General features: G+C 38.6%; 1 protein-coding gene across 1 annotated transcript in view; it reads left to right on the top strand.

Annotated features, from left to right (window-relative positions):
• The window catches only part of Pik3cg (phosphatidylinositol-4,5-bisphosphate 3-kinase catalytic subunit gamma), a 28423-nt gene extending 26914 nt beyond the window's left edge, over positions 1 to 1509 (top strand). Inside the window, exon 10 of the mRNA XM_076834608.2 lies at positions 312 to 1509. Within this exon, the coding sequence (XP_076690723.1) occupies positions 312 to 590 (279 nt within the window). The 3' untranslated portion in view covers positions 591 to 1509. The remainder of the gene's footprint in view (positions 1 to 311) is intronic.
• The last annotated feature ends 16959 nt before the right edge of the window (positions 1510 to 18468 follow it).

The raw sequence follows: 18468 nt of genomic DNA, 5'->3' as shown, positions 1-18468 counted from the left end.
CCATGAATATTTCTACCCTCAATTTCTTAGGAAGGAAATTGAATTTAAAAGGTAGAATAACAAACAACAAATAACTGAATCAATTAGCTTTTCTTGAGCACACCCTGCCTCTATGCGTCCACACTGCAGTGTTGAAGAAATCATAAAAATAGCCGATGTTCTCATCAAGTTTTCCTTCTGGGGCAGAGAGCTGCCTTGTGTATGATGGTTTCTTCTCATGATGATGCTACGTAAATGCCAGTACAGCCCAGTGGTCTTTAGCCTACAGTTACTCTAACACCCGTAACAGCAGTTTCTTCTCCTTTATCCAGGATGTCTGTGTCAAGGCCTACCTAGCCCTTCGCCATCACACAAATCTGCTGATCATCCTGTTCTCCATGATGTTGATGACAGGAATGCCCCAGTTAACCAGCAAAGAAGATATCGAGTACATCCGGGATGCCCTGACAGTGGGGAAAAACGAGGAGGATGCTAAAAAGTACTTCCTTGATCAGATTGAAGTTTGCAGAGACAAAGGATGGACTGTGCAGTTTAACTGGTTCCTGCACCTTGTCCTTGGCATCAAGCAAGGAGAGAAACACTCAGCCTAATACTTTGGGCTGGTATAAAAAACAACTCCATGTTCTAAAGCTTTTAAATCATCACATCAGAGTCATCAAGCTTGTATTTAAAATGCAACAGGACATGGTGAGAGCTGGCACTTAACAGAGCTCCTTTGCTAGCTGAACTCCTCACTGGAGAAAAGAAAAGATGGGCATCGCCGACTGCTGAAGTTATATTCAGCGCTGGGCTGCTTTGCAGGTTTGTTTCTTCTCGTTCGTCTCAGTGATGCTGGAGGACATTTCGAGTTGAGACAGACTGATGATGTCCTTACGGGGCCTGATATTTTGACTATCTTATTGAGTGCTTCTGGAAATTCTTTAGAATAGTTGATGACATCTGTTTTACTCTCAATTTTGGTTCTCCTCTTGTGCTTTAAGCTCTCCAGGAAAAAAGATGCAACTGTTGTAACCTTTGTCTCATTCCTCAAATGATGCTTCCAAACTTCCCCTTGGTGTTGGCAGATGTCAGTGGTGTGCTAAAAGCAAGGAAAGCGTGTTAGTCTTTTCAGTATCTTTTGCAATCAGATTCTTTAACACTGTGCAGCTGAGATGAACTTTGCTGGCCTGCCTGAACTTTGCTGGCCTGCCTCCAGGGTAATGGATATCCAAAACAGAGATGAGACCTTTTATTATCCAATACAATTAGTGTGGCCTCCAGCACAGAAACCGGAAGTCACCAGTAGGGCTCTGTGGGCCTGCACCTGCTCATTCCCTCTCTCCCTTCCTCCCTGACTCCCTTCTTCTTCAGGTGAGACCTTTCTTCAACCCTTTGTGGACCTGTGAGAACATCAAGGACCTTAAACTCAAAACTTGGCTGAAAAAAGATTTGTATTCTAGGATTACTAGAATTATAACTACTAGTTTATGAAGATGTTTAGTGGATTTTTTAAAAAGTATGTTATTAAGGGAGGCATTCTAGAAAATATGATTTTATTAATATGATAGTTTCCACATGCTTTAATTTAAATTTTTGGTCTTAATATATTTTTTTAATTTTTAATGGAAGAAGATATTTGTTATTTAAAGAGTTTGGAAGAACACTACTTGTCTTACCCATTTCTTGGTTTCATAGACTTCAGACTTTGGTACATCCTGTATTTACTAAAAACAACTAAAATATCTTCCTTAAAAAAAATTTCATCTGTTAAGTTTCTTGCCAGTTTCATCTCTTAAGTTTCTTGATTAACCTCAGAGAGAGATCATTAAATTATTTATATAATATCTTTAATTACCTGTAGTTAATAAATTACATAAAAATAATTATGTTGATGCTGTCTACATTTAAGTATAATCAGATATTATAAATATATTTCTAATTTTTTTTATTTTCAAAATAGATACCAGATGGACTTTGATGTAGCCCAGACCTTTCTTTTTTTGTGTATTAAAAGGCTAAGGGATGCTCAACTCTGGCTGCAAATAAGAACCACCAGGAACACATTTTAAAAATACCCTTGTCTTCCCTGGGCACAGTGGTACGCACCTGTAATCCCAGGGAGGCTCCCTATGGGAGGCTGAGGCAGGAGGATCACAAGTTCAAAGTCAGCCTTGGCAACCTAGCAAGGTCCTAAGCAACTTAGCAAGACCCTGTCTCAAAATAAAAAATTAAAGAGTTGGAGATGTGACTCCATGATTAAGTGCCCTGGGTTCAGTTCCAAGTACCAAAAACAAAACAAAACAAACTCTTGCCTGTGCCCCCACTCTCAGGTTAAAATCTAATAAGCATTAGATGAGACCCAGACATCAGTATTTTTCTAAGTACTCCAAGGTGAATTTAATACTCAGCCAGAGTAAGAAGGCCTGCATGGCCTTTGGGGATATGGGTAGCTCCTGGTCCACTGAGCTTTCTCCTTGCTCCTAGGTATCTACAAAGAACTCTTCTTCTTTGTCAAATCATCCTTTGTGTATACTTGCATGTGTGTGTAGTAAGGGTTACTGAGGATTGAATCCAGGAACACTCTACTACTGAGCTACAATCAGTCCCATTTAAAAAAAAATTTTTTTTTTTTTTTTTTTTTTTTTTTAATTTTGAGACGAGGTCTCACTAAGTTGCCAATGCTGGCCTGGAACCTCCTGTCTCAGCCTCTGCAGTCTCTGGGCCTACAGGTATGCACTACCACGCCCAGCACAACTCATCCTTTCAAAATCACACTCTAACCCCCTGTACAGAGAACCATGTCCTGTACTGAATTTAATTTCTCTTCATAAATGGAAGCTAAACATCTCACGGCATCTCTAGAGCACAATCCCCCACCATCCTTTTGGAGAAGAACCAGAAAAAAAGGTTCTTCCTGATTTAAAACAGGCAGCTTTGACTGTGTTTCTAAAGAACAGCCATGCTCGGGCCTTGTACAAATGCTGCTTTTCATTTCAATCGCTGAAATAATCACCTTGATGATAAAGGAGAGAGGAATGGATTTATATTTAGCCTATTAGCACATATGCATACATACTTGCTCTTCAAATGAACCAGTTATTTCATGAAGCTGATATATGCGTATGTGCGTGCATGGTGCACCTGTGTATACATTGAGCTTTATTCTTCCATATTCCAATAAGAGCTTAATTCAACTCTACAGGCTTGCAGATAAACAAAAATAAAAAATCATCTTTGTATGTTTCCTTCCTTACTGTTTCCAGGGAATTGCATGACTAAGAATTTCTACACTTTTGAAAAGTTTCTAGAACTGGAGTCATCCTGCCACTGGGGCACTACCCACATCTCTCTGTTCAGTGCCAAATTAAAAGCCAGATCACAAGTAAAATGAATTCAGGCCAAAGCAACTTTTGTGTGTGTGTCTAAGACTGGCAACATCATTTGCAAAGCCCAGTGTAAATAAAAACATGGGGCCCATTGTTTAAAAATGATTAAGAAACTGGAGATGGCAACAGCAGCACATCAAACCAAGTGCCCTTCTGAGTGTGAGGAACTGGGCATCTAGGTCACACACAACTGAATAATGCCCTTGGTGTGTATCTGAATAATGACCCAGTTTTGCACACCTAGGCCATGTCTGCATGAGTGAAGGAAAAAATGCCCAGATCAGAATGTTGCTTCTGTTGGAATTGAAATACCTCATCTTTCTTGCTATACACTAGGACCTAAAACATTGCTCTTGTAATAGAACTGTGGTCACAGAAAGTAAAGCAAAGCAAAGTAGATGTTTTAGACACAGCCCTATAGGACTGCATTTGACTAATCTTACCTTTGGAGAAAGTAGGAGGAAGACATTATAGATAACTAGAGAATACTCTTGACTTCCAAAAAAATTAACTATAGTAATTATATATATATAACTATTTTTAAAACAATATTTTTTGTTGTTGTTTTGGTACTGGAAATTTAACCCAGAGACACTTTACCACTGAGATACATTCTCAGCCTTTTCAATTTTTTAATTTTGAGACAGGGTCTCACTTAGTTGCTTAGGGCCTTGCTAAATTGCTGAGTTTAGCCTCAAACTTACACTCCTGTCTCAGCCTCCTGAGCCTCTGGGATTATAGGTGTGTGCCACTGTGCCCAGCTTAAATAATATTTTTTTTTTAAAAAAAGTTTAAATACGGAAATTTTGTACAATAGTTTGGAAGTGTTTGCTATTAATGGAAATTAATTAGTTTGTTAGATAAGTTCAAAAAACTTAGTTTCTGTAGCCATTTCTTATCTTTGGTATGCTGGGCTCTGCTTTCCCTGATTATGTAATAAATTGGCAATTATATTTAACACTATGAAGAAAATAAAAAAGTTGGGATTTCTTAAGGGTTCTGTTCGCTTATTTTCAGTTTCATCCAGCTCAATAATTCTGATGAATAAATTTGATTTTAGAGAAGGCTTATCTGCATTTTCTCAAAGACTCATTTTATTACAGGTGCCAGGGAAACCATAAACACACATCTTGACTAAAGTGCCCACTCAGAAAGCTGAGACCATCACTTCTGTACAGTCTAGGTAACTTCACTTGCAAATAGTGTAATTACAAATATTGATTTATTTTTTAAAATATTTTTTAGTTGTAGATGGACATAATGCCTTTTTTATTATTATTTTTATGTAGTGCTAAGGATTAAACCCAGTGCCTCACACACGCCAGGCAAGCGCTCTACCACTGAGCCACAACCCTAGCCCCTACAAATGTTAATTTAAATAAAAGAGAATTCGATATATTCTATATCTTTTCATATTGAAAAGACCAGATATTCCTGAAACTAAAATTCTTTCTTTTAAGAAACCATAATTGATTGCCCACTATCTTCTAGACACTGTACAAAGTACTGGGAATTAGAATATGGCACAAGACTGACCCAGTCCTGTCCTTCCATGTTTATAAGTGCAGGTGATAGCAGACACTTTGTAATAGGTAAGTGTTGGTTATAGGGTTAGCTGTGTCCCTCAGAAAGATACATTGAAATCTTATCCCCAATATCTGTGAATGTATTCTTGCCTGGAAATAGGTCCTACACACACGATCGAGTTAAGATGACATCTTTAGTGTGGGCCCTAATCCAATGTGACTGGTATCCTGATAAGCAGAGAAGTGACATACAAGATAAGCACCACGTGGTAAAGGTAGAGATTGCATTGATGCATTTACCAGCCAAAGAACACCTGGAGGCACTAGTAGCTGGAGGAGGCAAGGAAGGATCTTCCCTTAAAAGTCTCCAAAGAAAGGGCTGGTGTTGAGGCTCAGTGTTAGAGCGCTTGCCTAGCACATGTGAGGCACTGGTTTGATTCTCAGCACCACATATAAACAAATAAATAAGTAAAGGCCCATCAATAACTAATAAAAATATTTTTTAAAAAGTTCCAAAGAAGTTTTGATTTTAGACTTGTAGCTTCCAGAACTGTGAAAAATGTCTTATTTTTTAAGACATCCACTTGGTGATTCTTTGTTACAGCATGGTCAAAAAAAACTAATACAATAACTAAAAGTTTTGGGGAAACTAATACAATAACTAAAAGTTTTGTGGTAGTTTTCCTTTTTTGGAGGGGGGGAGGGTGAGGAAAGAGATCAGAGTTTAAATATTAACTCATGTTAGATATTAGCCCAAAAGCTCATGTGTGGGACAATGCAAAAAAGTTTAGAGGTAAAATGGTTGGGTTATGAGAGTTTTAACCTAATCCATGTATTAATCCTGATTGGGATTAACTGGGTGGTAACTGTAGGAAGGCAGGTGTGACTGGAGGAGGTGGATCCCTGGGGGGTGTGACGTTGGGGCATGTATCTTTCCTTGAGTGTAACTCTCTCTCTGCTTCCTGTTGCCTATGTATGGAGTCATTTCCTCCTGCATGCTCTTCTGCCTTATCTCAGGTTCTGAGCAATGAGCAATCGAGTCAGGGTCCATGGACTGAGATGCCTGAAACCATGAGCGACAAATAAACTTCTCCTTCTCTAAAATTGTTCCTGTCAGGTCTTTTGGTCACAGCAACAAAAACAGAGTTTATATAAGTAAACCTGGTTGATATTTTCTGCTGTTATTAAAAATATTTAATTCCATGAAAAATATGTGATAATGTATTCTTTTTTTTTAAAGAGAGAGAGAGAATTTTTAAATATTTACTTTTCAGTTTTCGGTGGACACAGCATCTTTATTTTATTTTTAAGTGGTGCTAAGGATCAAACAGCATCCCGTGCATGCCAGGCGAGCGCGTTACTGCTTGAGCGACATCCCCAGCCTGATAATGTATTCTTAATGTAAGAAAAGTTCTAATTCAATAATTAAACCTTAAATGTATCCTCATAATATATTGAGTTTACAAAAAAAGAAATACATATGGCCAGTGAGCATATGACATAGACCTCAAATCACTAATAACTAAACAAATGTGATTTAAAATAATATAAGTTCATTCTCCCTATCATTTTAGCAAAGATTGGTACTGCCCATAGTTAATACTAATTTGAGAAGCATACAGTTTCACACATTTAAACCAGGGAGTCAGTAAAGAAATACATGCCATTTTGACAAATTTATTAAAATGGAAAATGTATCTAGTTTCTAACTAGCAAGTTCACATCCAAGAATTTATCCTTTAGAAATTATTGCACAGGTATGCCAAGACTTATGGTCAAAAATAGTTACCAGAATTCTTTGTAGTGACTAACAATAGCCCAAAAGTCTTTCAGAGGATTAGTTAATTAAACTACATCCATGAGAGGACTATAATAAAGCCCTTGGAAAGATAAAGTAGATCAGAATGTATTCACATCTGCGTAGAGCCATGACAAATTGAGGAATAAAACAAGGTGGTTACAGAACAGTATTGCACTAGACCATGTTCAAGGTAAAGGTAGGTTTGTACGTCCATTAAAAAGCTGGGAGGGTCCACTTGCACCATAGCATTAATCGTTATTTCTTTTTTATCTTGCATCTACTTTTTCTCTTGGATTTTAGGGAATTTAACTTTCTATTATTTAACTTTCTCAGTAAGGAGAGAAATTTAAGTATTTTCATTTGGAGGAAAAATGCAGTTTCCATAAAAATCATATTCTTTCTCTTATACTTCATTAAAAACTCAAAAAATTGTTTCTCAAAAAAATAATGTGAAGTCAATAATTATCAAGCAGTAGCATCAAAGCTATTGTCAGAAATTTTTGGCATAAAAAAATGACCATGTTAAAGTTTCCTGCTTTACCTGACCCTACCTGATGGTGATGTTATTGCTAAGGCTGCCCTTGATTTCTCCCTTAGCAGCAAAGCTGTTGGAGAAGGAGGGCTTCTAAGGTTGCTACCTATTCAATCAGCAAGAGATGCATTAGCTGGCACGGCTCTTCTTATCTTTGCAGTCCTCAGGCAGCACAGCTTCTGTGGACATGCTGAGCTCTCAAGCTCACATTTGAGGTCCCCCTTGGAGGTGTAAACAGCCTCATTTTCACTTCATATGAATGTCAGTTTCTTTTCTAAGCATTTGCTCATTAGAACAAGTGAGTAAACCTCATTTCCTGGGGCTTTCGTAAGAATCTTCCCATCTGGGGCCTGGGTTCTGAATCTGGTTTTATTATGCAATTGGCCCTCTGACATGGAAGATGTATTAGGGGACAGGGACATTTGCAACACCTTAATAGCACTTCTTTGCCTCTCACAGCAGATGGGCAATCTTCTGAAAATCAAACTCAGAATCTTTTGATTCTTGTACTTAAGAGTTAAAATGGGTTTCCACTCTCTGGCAGAAGTCTATTCACTATTACCCCCACCATTTCCAGCCATGTGCAAGATGTATGGCTGAACAGTGACTTCAGTCACCAGATGTGTATGGTGGCTAAAGCCATCCTGATCCCCAGTACCTCCCACATATACTATGTACCTTTCCTGTGCATCATCACTAAGCATCTGCTCTTAAAAAAAAAAAAAAAAAAAAAAAATCCCTTTGGCTACTGAGGGCCATAACCCACTGTCAAGTCCCTGATTTCTCCTGAGTTCAGCTCTGCCAGAGCAGTGGTTTTGGAAAACAGAGAAGATAATTCCTCATATTTGAAGCAACTCCTTGCCCAGGTGCTAATTGCTTAAAGTGGCAGGGTATATCTGCAAATTTTCAGCAAATAAATAAATTTGACCTCTTTAATCTATTGAGATTTAAAGGAGTCCAAGACTCACAAGATCCTGGAAGAAATGTAGAGTAAGCATGTCTGGCTGTGGACCCAGGGTGGACCTTAAGCCAGCAACTTGGAGACAGTACATATTAGAGTCTGAGCAAGATGGTGCAGGAACAGTTAAGAAGAGATGGGAAGTAAAGAGAGTTTAAGTGGGTTTAGCCTTAGATAATCCTAATCAAAGTGTTAATTGTTACTTAAACAAATTATCTAACCTCTCTAAATTTCAGATCTTTCCTCTGCAAACTTAGGGAAGACAGGAGAACCTACTGTACAGAATGGCTCTGCTGATGAATGAGATAATAAAAGTGAAGCACTAGTAGGCCTAGAGTGTGGCCTGGAGTTGTTGCTAAGTAAATGATAGCTATCATTTCTATGTTTCTTTTCAAGGAAGGCTGGAGGAATATAAGGCAATCAAAAAGTTCAATGGCTCCATCCTTGGAGCCTGACTTTCAGGAGTACTTTAAATGATGGAAATCTTACAATTTTCTAGTACAGTATCTTTCCAGGAGGATTTCAAAGGAGAAATAATTTCCATTTTCTGTCAACATCAGATACTAAGAAATCTTCTAAATAGCATCCTTCTCTGATGAGTTATTCTAATCAATGCAAATTAGCTTCTGAGTTCTGGGCCTAAAGATAATTAGACTGAGATACTATAATCAATTGACAATGCTACTGACTCCCATTTACTTAACTTTTTTTATAAAATCAGATTTACTGAATATTAGTTTACATAAATTCACCAACTCTAAATGTACCATTTCGTGAGCTTTAATAAATGTACATGCCTATGTATTAACCACTGTGGTCAAGATAAAGAGCAATTCCCTCATTCCAGAAAGCTCTTTCATGTCTCTTTGCAGAAAATGCTCTCCCCTCTCTCTTAACCCCTAAGAAACACTGAAATGTTTTCTATCACTATGGTTTTGACTTTTTTAGATCTTCAAATAAATGGTCTCATAAAATGCATTATCTTTTGTGCCTGGCTTCTTTCTCATAGCACAGTACTTTTGAGATGTATCTATGTTACCTAAATAAAATAAAACTTAGAAAGGCTCACGTCTGAACAGCTTTGTTGTGGTTCCCTCTACAGCCAAACGCCAACTTTCACTGGGAATTGTCTGCTGTCGATGACAATCTATGCCAATGGCCCCTATTCTATCTTGGATTATTGAGAAGGACCCCATTATCACTCCTCCTTTTTTGCTGTTTTTCCTCTGGTGTTGAAATAGTGCAGGGATAGAACCTAATGTGCTCCACCACAAACTAGTAGGGCCAGCATGCGAGCACCTTAGTCAGCAGAGAGCCCTAGAAAGGAGACCTCTGGAGCAATGTTTCTCAAACTTTAACATGCACATAAATCTCCCAGGCATTAGATTCTGATTCCACGGGTCTGGGATGAGGCCTGAGAGTCTGCAAGTCCAACAAACTCCCAGGTGAGGCCAAGGCTGCTGGTTCCTGGAACATACTTTGCATAGCAAGGCTGGACAGGACATAGAGCAGATTGTCAGCGAGGAAAGTCAAACAAACAAGAAGACTGAAAACAGGTGCCAAACTGTGCTTGAGAAATACTACTCAGAGACAGGAATTTTTATAATATATGACGAAATGTATATGTACATATTTTCTCAATCATCTCTGTTTCTTTAAATGGTGCTATATAATTTTTCTCATCTGTAAAATGAGGATTATCTCTACCTCTGTGGTAGGAAAACCTCTAACACATCCCAGTGATTTCTACTTCCTGATATTCACAACTGTATGGAACTCCTACCCCTTGTGTGTGATCTGGCTTTCAACAAACAAAATACAATAAAGGTATACAATGGCACTTCCAAGACTAGGTTATCAAAGTCTGTGTCTTTCATATTGCTGGCATCCTTTGGCTCTCTCACTCCCAAATGCTCAGCTTGATGGAGACACCTTCCATGTTACGAAATGAACAATGGACAGGTCTATGGGGCAAGGAAGCCAGAGGGATCACCAGCCACCAGCTTGTGAGTAACTGAACTCTATCAACAACCACACCAGTGAGTGAGGACATGCATCTTCTCAAGTGGAGACATATGAGAGGTTGAGTCAGAGGACCCAGTTGAGTTGTGCCTAGATTCCTGACCCACGGAAACAATGAGATCATAAATACTGGAGTTTTAAGCCACTACATTTGGGGGTAATTTATTATATGGCAATAAATAACTAATACTGTTCAGAGTTTCTTTGAAAGTTAAAGAAGAAAAAGTAATTAATGTATATGACAGAATTTAACACTGTGCCCGGAACAGAGTAACTGCTTGGTAATCAGTCAAATCTAGACACAGCAGAGTCACAAATGTCACCAGAATTTGTAAACAGCAGCTGCAGCCACGAACCTAAGAATAATAATTTGTGTATATAAAGTCCTAGTTTCACCTGGACAGGAAACCTTCAGACCGAAAAGGCTGTCTTGTACAAATAAATACACAGGCACAGCTAAATGCCCATGTGTAGATATGTAGACTATTCCACTTTCATCTACATAAATCCCATATAATCCCACTTTGTAACTTTTTTCCTCGAGTGTGGAGCTGGATCACGTGCCCCACAAGGCACTCAGGTGACGCAGAGAGATAGTAATGAGAAAGAGCAACTCCCACTGAGCCATGTTCTACAAAGTAGTGACCCCACTTTTTCTTCTCATTCTCTATTCTACCTTCTTTTTTTTTTTTTCTTCAAAGATACACAGTCAAAGGCAAGCAGCAAATCAAATGGAAACTACAAAGAAACATTTAAGGGAAATCAGTCCTGGGTTCAGAGCTACCACTCTATAGCTATCACAGCTCTTCACCCTCAACGAGAAAGAAAGACCATGAAGAGCATTCACACACCTCTCATGCCTAAAGAATTGTTGGCCATGTTTTTGCTTATGCCTTCATTTAGATTTTAGCCAACAACACTACAGATCACTCCAAGGCACCCAGAACTGATGGGGAACTAACAAGGCATCCTGAAGGGGCTGAGTAAAGAGTCACAGATGGGAGTATTGAAACCGGTAGTTGAAACTGGTTCAGTACCACCAAAACCTATATGAAAATGACTTTGGAAGCCTCTGAGACCAAATCCACTCTTCTCAATAGACCTTTAAACGTGTCTACTATGTGCATGACACTCAGTTGCGCTAGGCAATCCCAGGAAAACTGACCTAAGTCAGGCACCATCTGGTGGAGGGAACAGGTGCATTCACATCTGACTACAATGAGGGGAAACCTATGATAAATCATCATCTACTGATGCCTGCATTGCTCTAGGTTGTACCTAGAGTTCCATCAAGAGCCTGGGGATGGATGTCAATGGATAACTTGGATCATCCATTATGGACATTAACACTATGGCCAAGGGATACAGTGCCCATTCTGGAAACAGAGGATGGGATACACCCAAATGCCATTCCTTGGGGGAAAGAGTTCCTCAAAGGAAAATCCAAGCGCTGTTTTCAAAAGAAGGAGAAATGTGCAAAGATGACTCTCCCCATCCATGACAATATAGAAAGACAATTCTAGAGACAGTCTGTTGGAGGATATAAGGAGGAGGGATACCCAGAAGCAAGGAAACTTCTACAATAGACAAGGTAAAACTGGAAATGGTATGAGCCAGGACAAAAGTAGTGGGCAAAATCTCACATAAAGTACCCAGAGGTCAAGGAGAAGTTCTAAAAAGTAGATTTGGAATCATCTGTGTAATGGATATGATTTAGGGGGCATATGCTACAAAATCAAAACTTAGGTTAATATCATGTTCCTACCCATGATTTGGGTCTGAGATGCCCCCCAAAAGGCTCATGTATTCAGAGGTGGGGTTTTTAGGATCCTGAGGACTCTGACCTCATCAGTGGATTAATCCATGGATTAATGGATTAATGGCCTCAGGAAGGTGGCCTAGTTGGAGGGAGTCACTAGTGACGAGATCTGCAAGCCTTTCCCTCCTTCTTTCCCTCTCTTTCTCTCTTCTTCCCACCCCGCTCATTCTCTTTCTTTTTCCTAGTTATCATAAATTCAGCAGCTTTCTTTCATCATGCCCTTCTCTCTAATGTTGTGCCTCATCTCAGGCCCAGAGCAATGGAGCTAGCTGATCATGGACTGAATTCTCTGAAACTATAAGCCAAAATAGATCATTCCTCCTTTAAGTAATTTGTGTCAGGTATTTTGGTCATGCCAATGAAAAGCTAACCAACATACCATGTAACTAAGTTCAGGTGACTATGGTATGTTATCATGGATATCAGAATAAGCAAGGCCCAAGTTAACTTGGGTTGAAATTAGACACATACCACACATACAGATTTACTGGGGGGGAATTCATTTTTCATTAACTGTGGACACATATTTTTCTTCAATTTGCTTTAAAAATAAATGAATTTAATTTCATCACAAAAATATGAGACACATAGCCACACATGTGATATAAGACATATCATTCTGAACTTTTACACCCATAGCCCACATATATTTTGTATATTACAACCATAGTCCAGAAGCAAAGAACTCAGGAATATCTTTTCATTAAGAAAGTACTAGAAGTAGAACAAGGGTGAGAAGGAACCCAGGAAGTTTGCCAAATGGCAAACCATGACTGCCTCCTTGGGTTTCAGGATTCTCATCTGGAGAAAGAGAGATGGAGCTGGACTCTGAAAGATTCCTTCCATATCTACCCCCAACATATCCCCAAGCCTGATAGTCTCCCTCCTTGGGAAAACTTTGAACTCCTCAACTATTTCCCAGTAGGGCCAGCTTGCTCTGTGTCAGTTCTATAAAAAGCCCACTGATGCCCCCATCAGAAAGCAGCACATGCTTAGGGAGCAGTATCCCTGTGTAGGTCACCTAGTCACACCCAGTGTGAAGAGCATGACCAAAAGGCCAGTGCAGGAGGACAACTTCTTTCGAGGCAAGATCCATCCCAGCACTGGCTTAGATCACAAATGGCAAGACTACAAACCCATTTGGAAAGAAATGGTGTGAAAGCTGATTCCAGGAATATTGGGTGTTTTATGAGGAGACTTTTGGTTGAAAGCAACAAAAAACTACTGTCACTGAAAAACAAAGAGGGATTTATATTGAGGATGTAAATTTGTCTCACAAAACCTTAGATCAGGAAGTACACCCAGGTCTCCCTGTGGGAAAAACAGAACTAAAGCCATCAAAAAAATCTTTCTAATCTGTCTTCTCTCTCTCCCCTCTCTGCCTTATCTTTTTCTCTGTGTTCTTCAGTCTCCCTCTTCCTGAATGTGAGCTTCCTGCTTTGCACTGAGCAAGCCAGCCGTTAAGCATAGCTGCTCTAAATTCTTCTCTGGTTTAATTATCGAGTTTAAACCTCCTTCACCTTTGCAGTCTAACTCAAATGGTATGGGCTTAGTTTGGTCAGAAATCCACCTCAAGACCAGTAAGTTATGGTCAGAGTTATGGGATCACCTGGCAGAAACATCACTCCTACCTTACCCATACCCCAAACACGGGCAGGGTAATAAACCGATTAACTCAATATGTTTTACCATCAATGGAGCTATGTAAAAAAATAGTTTGGCCAATTTTTCAGAGATTTTCTTGCTCAAGTATTTCTTTGCATATTAAAAAATTTACATGAAGACATTCCCTGACACTACCATTTTTCTCAATACCTAGCTTAATGTACATAAGATCTAACTGGAAAAACACAACTGCTCAATCTGCACATGACTATCATTGATTAGTAGCCACCACAATAACAAGAAAGAAAAACAATTCACCCAATGGGAGTTAATCCTCCCTAAAAACAATTCACCCAATGGGAGTTAATCCTCCCTACCCTTCATCCCACAAATGAACCCGGGTCATTTAGTTCTCCCAGCTGAGCATGCAACTGACATTTTGTGAGGGAAGCATAAAAATGATTTCTCGGCATGTGGGTGTGTTTCAGGCAAACACTTTTCTTCAGCAGCTCCTGATTTCAAATGAGAACCCCAGGCACTAGCAGGCACGTTTAGTGCTTAATAAATTTTAGGAAAAAAAAAAAAAGAATAGAAGTGATATGGTTTCCCTGGAAACCTTTTCTAAAGAGTTTGCACATGCATCATCTTAGGAAGCAGGTGCTGCAACCCGGGCGGGGCGGTGGGGGGGGGCGGGGGGGGGTTCTTCCCTGCCCTAAGCCATTCATTAACAGGTCAAGACCAAGGCTCCTCAACTATAGCTCCAGAAGCAAATGTTGGGTTTATTTGCTTAAGATTATTTAATATCAAGTCTTTCTTTACCAGCTGGTTCCATGAAAAAAAAATGTGATCAGATTCATTTTGGTATTTGTTGAAGCATTTTCAAGTTCTGGCATATCAAAGAGAGGCAGAGGAAGTCCTATTGTGTGTATATCAAAGTGGGTGATGGGGATTCCCTGAGGAACCAGAGGAGATCACTCCATGATTATTATAAATTAGTTGACTCTGAATTCTCAATGCAGTCATGTTTAGATTGCATTGCAGATTAGAATTTAAATGACCTGGAAAGACATCATGTATAGAGTTATCTGTCCCAGGACCTTTTTCAATAGCTATCATTCTACACATTTCTTGAGTAACATGAAAGAAAGAAAAGAAGAGAGAGAGGGTGGTTAAGAAAGAAAGAAAGAAAGGGAGGGAGGGAGGAAAAGAAGGAAGAAAGGAGACAAAGAGCTATCAGATTTTCAGGATTTAGGCAATTAATATCAATACCTTGATTTCAAAAGTACCCAGGGAAGGCTGGAGATATAGCTCAGTGGTAGCATGTTTTACCTGGCATGCACAAAAGCCCTGGATTCAATCCCCAGCAATGCGCACAAAACCAAAGTGCCAAGGGAGCTAGGTTAGGAATCGTTCTTACCTAGCGAAAGGAGATATATTATGCACCACAGGTTTATATAAGGGTCTCAGTCTGTTCAAGCAACTATAATAAAAATAAAATACACAGAGTAATTTTTAAACAACAGAAATTTATTGCTGATAGTTTTGGAGAGTGGGAAGACCAAGATCAAGCCACCAACAGATTCAGAATCTAGTGAGGATGTAGTCTCACTGTGACCTCATATGGCATAAGAAATGAATCTCTTTTGGGCCTTATTTAGTCAGGGTTCTCTAGAGGAACAGAACCAATAGAAAGTTAGATAGATAGATAGATAGATAGATAGATAGATAGATAGATAGAATTATAAAAGAGGATTTACTAGATTGACTTACACAACCAGAAGCTGGGTAGTCCCATAATAGCAAACTGTAGGCTGGAGGAAGCAGTAGCTACTCAGCCCAAGAAGCTGAAGCCTCAGAAGAATAGGGATCAATGATGCCAACCAAGTCTGGGACCAAAGGCCTGAAAACTCCCTGGAGAGTCAGTGGGCAGAGTCCACTTTGGAAGAGTGAAGAAGCTGGAGTCTGATGTCTCAGGTGATCACAGCAGTAATCTAGATCCCATTCAAGAAGAATTGAACTTGTGTCTGCAGCTGCTTCCTTGTACTTCCAACTTTTTGTTCCATCCAAATCTCCAATCTATTGGACTGTGCTGCCCACATTTAGTGCAGGTCTCTGCTTCATTTCACCGTCCCACATGCCAATCATTCTTAGAAACACCCTCATTGAGGCACCCAGAAACCTCTTAATCTTAGGCATCTCTTAATAATTCAGATTAACCATCAAGAACATTAATCCCATTTGTGGGGATTCTCTCATGATTTAATCACTATCCAAGATCTCACTTTCAAATACAATCACACTGGGGCTTAAGGTTTCACCATATGAATTTTGGGAAGGTGTAAACATTTAGACTTTAGCAAAAAGTAATCAGTCCCTTCTTCCTCTTCAACATTTCACAATTCTCCTCCAATTTCCTTCCCTATCCCATCTCCAGAATAACCAGAATTTTCATCAGAAGAAATTGCCCTTCATCTATCGCTTCTAATTTATGCATCCTTGTTTGGGGAGGTCCATGTTATTTTAGAGTTTGGAAACTTGGGCATTTTAAGGCATCTACTCTATGTCCTGGGATGGAAGTCTAACTCTGTCCCGTGTCTAGCACCAATAGAACAGATAAAATTCAAGTAAATCACATAGGAAAAGGGGTATCATTCTAAGATATGGAAAAGACTGAATAATACTCCTCAGTAAATCAGAACAGACAGTGCAACTATAACTTTGACAAGTCTTGAATAAGGACTTGGAAAAGAAATATCAGCCCACATAGTGCCTACTCCAGATTCCCTTATTAAGCCAGGCCTTCAAAAAAGCATCCTTGTTTCCACTTGAAACCATCCTTAGCACTTAGGATTCCATGGAGCCATGACTGAAAATACTCAATATTTTCAGAAAAACATCCCTTCTATTTCAGTGTAATTACTAAATATTTATGTGCCCAGAGCCATGTGAAATCTCTGGGATTCAGAATTAATAACATAAAATTCCTTCAGACACAAGGTAATTTTAGGTGTCTTCCTTGTATCTTTTCCTTCTTATTTTTAGGGAAAATTTAATCATGTTCCAAATCACTCTGGATAAAATATTATTTAGAAATAACTTTCTCAAATCGACTTTGGCCTGCTACATTTTCTAAAACACAAAATCTCAAGTTCCTAAAATGTTTATGACTGGTCTTTGCTCTTAGCATTAAAACAGGGCCAGCAATTTAAACTAACACAGGGTTTGTGTGAGCAACAACTGCCCTCAGCTCTCCAGATAAGTTCAGTTAAGGCTCATCATTTTGTTAGTGACCCTGCCCTTTAAATAAACCCTTGGTTTCTGTAAATCACAAAGAAGAGATGCACTGGTTCCTAATGAAAGACCATATATCCTTTTTCTCTAAATTCCCAGAAATCTCTTAAATGCTTATATTTATCATAGATAAGTAGAGCATATTCTGAATACTTAAAATATTTTGTCTTTAATCAAGTATGTCAATTGAATTGAGGATGTTTTAGCTACATTTACATAAATCTGGATATAGAAACTACGGCATACAATGAAAAATTTCACAATGTCTAATTAATTGGGCTATGCAATCAAGTGTTTGCTATTATTTTGACAACAGAAATATTAGGATCTAAATATATGCAGATTTTTTAAAACTGTTTTCTTTAACCTTTCTGAGACAAAAAGTATGTCATGACACTTGCAGAACTGACATCCAAGATTTCAACCTTGAAGAGCAACTTTTAGGTCCTTGATAAGTATTAACTAATCAGTTCTTGTAGGAAAACAACTTTGAATCCAGGCCTTGAGGCTTATGTGAGTGAGGGTAGAGGCCTTTAGCTAATAAGTGAGTCTTTCTGATCCCTCATATTCTGATTCCTTACAATTCTTTCAGTTGTGCATCACTTTTCTTGAAGTAATTTTTAAAAATTGTTGTTGTTTTAATTTAAAAAAGGGTCGCCTAAAGAATACCAAAAGTGCTGGCTATGGGACAGAGGAAAGTAAATGTTAAGGAGACTTAGTTGGTGATGGTTCTCAGCCAAAATTATAGATGTAGATAGAGATGTTTAATTCAGCATTGGCTCAGCTATTTGATGTAAACAAATCCGTGGCTGTAGTCAATATTGCCCTTTTTAGGTCTGACCATGCAAGGATCTCTGTATCCCTTCTATTATAGAAATATGACATTTCTTTTAGAGACTTCTTGCAACTCTTGCAAATGTTGACTGATTATATAACAATAAATAAGTCAAGTAACATGTGGATTTAGTCTTTTAAGACCAGATAGTCTCATTAAAAAAAAAAAAAAAAAAAACAATTGTCTCCTCCAGACGCAACTGCGAAACATGTAAATCTTAACATAAGTCTCCACATCAGAAAAAGAGAAAAGTGTGAGGTCGGAATTATTTAAGATCAGTAGTCAGATAAATAAGACTCAACAACCAAACTCCATCACCAATAAAATGGATCATTTGTAAAATATAGACTCTGTACAATAGTATAGGGCATGGAAAATGTATATTTCTAAGCTATATGCAATAGTGTAGATGGATCTTAAATAATTCCGGAATTATTGCTTTGCCATGTTTACTGGTTTTCTATGCTAACTCTTTGTAGCTGGAAAATCTATTTATTCACTTTACAACAAAAACTTTTAGAAGGTACCACTATGTGACTATGTGTCAGTCACTGGGGATTCTGCAGTGAACAAACACTGAGAAGGAAAATATCTGTTCTCATGAAATTATTCTGTGAGGAAGAGAACAATAAACAAGACAATTACGGATTATAAAAAGTAAAATTGAGGAAATAAACTTGGAATGTGTTACCAATTTTAATTGCATTTCCTATA

Source organism: Callospermophilus lateralis, chromosome 1, assembly GCF_048772815.1.
Source record: "Callospermophilus lateralis isolate mCalLat2 chromosome 1, mCalLat2.hap1, whole genome shotgun sequence".
Lineage (NCBI taxonomy): Eukaryota > Metazoa > Chordata > Mammalia > Rodentia > Sciuridae > Callospermophilus > Callospermophilus lateralis.
This window is presented reverse-complemented; position numbering and strand designations above follow the sequence as displayed.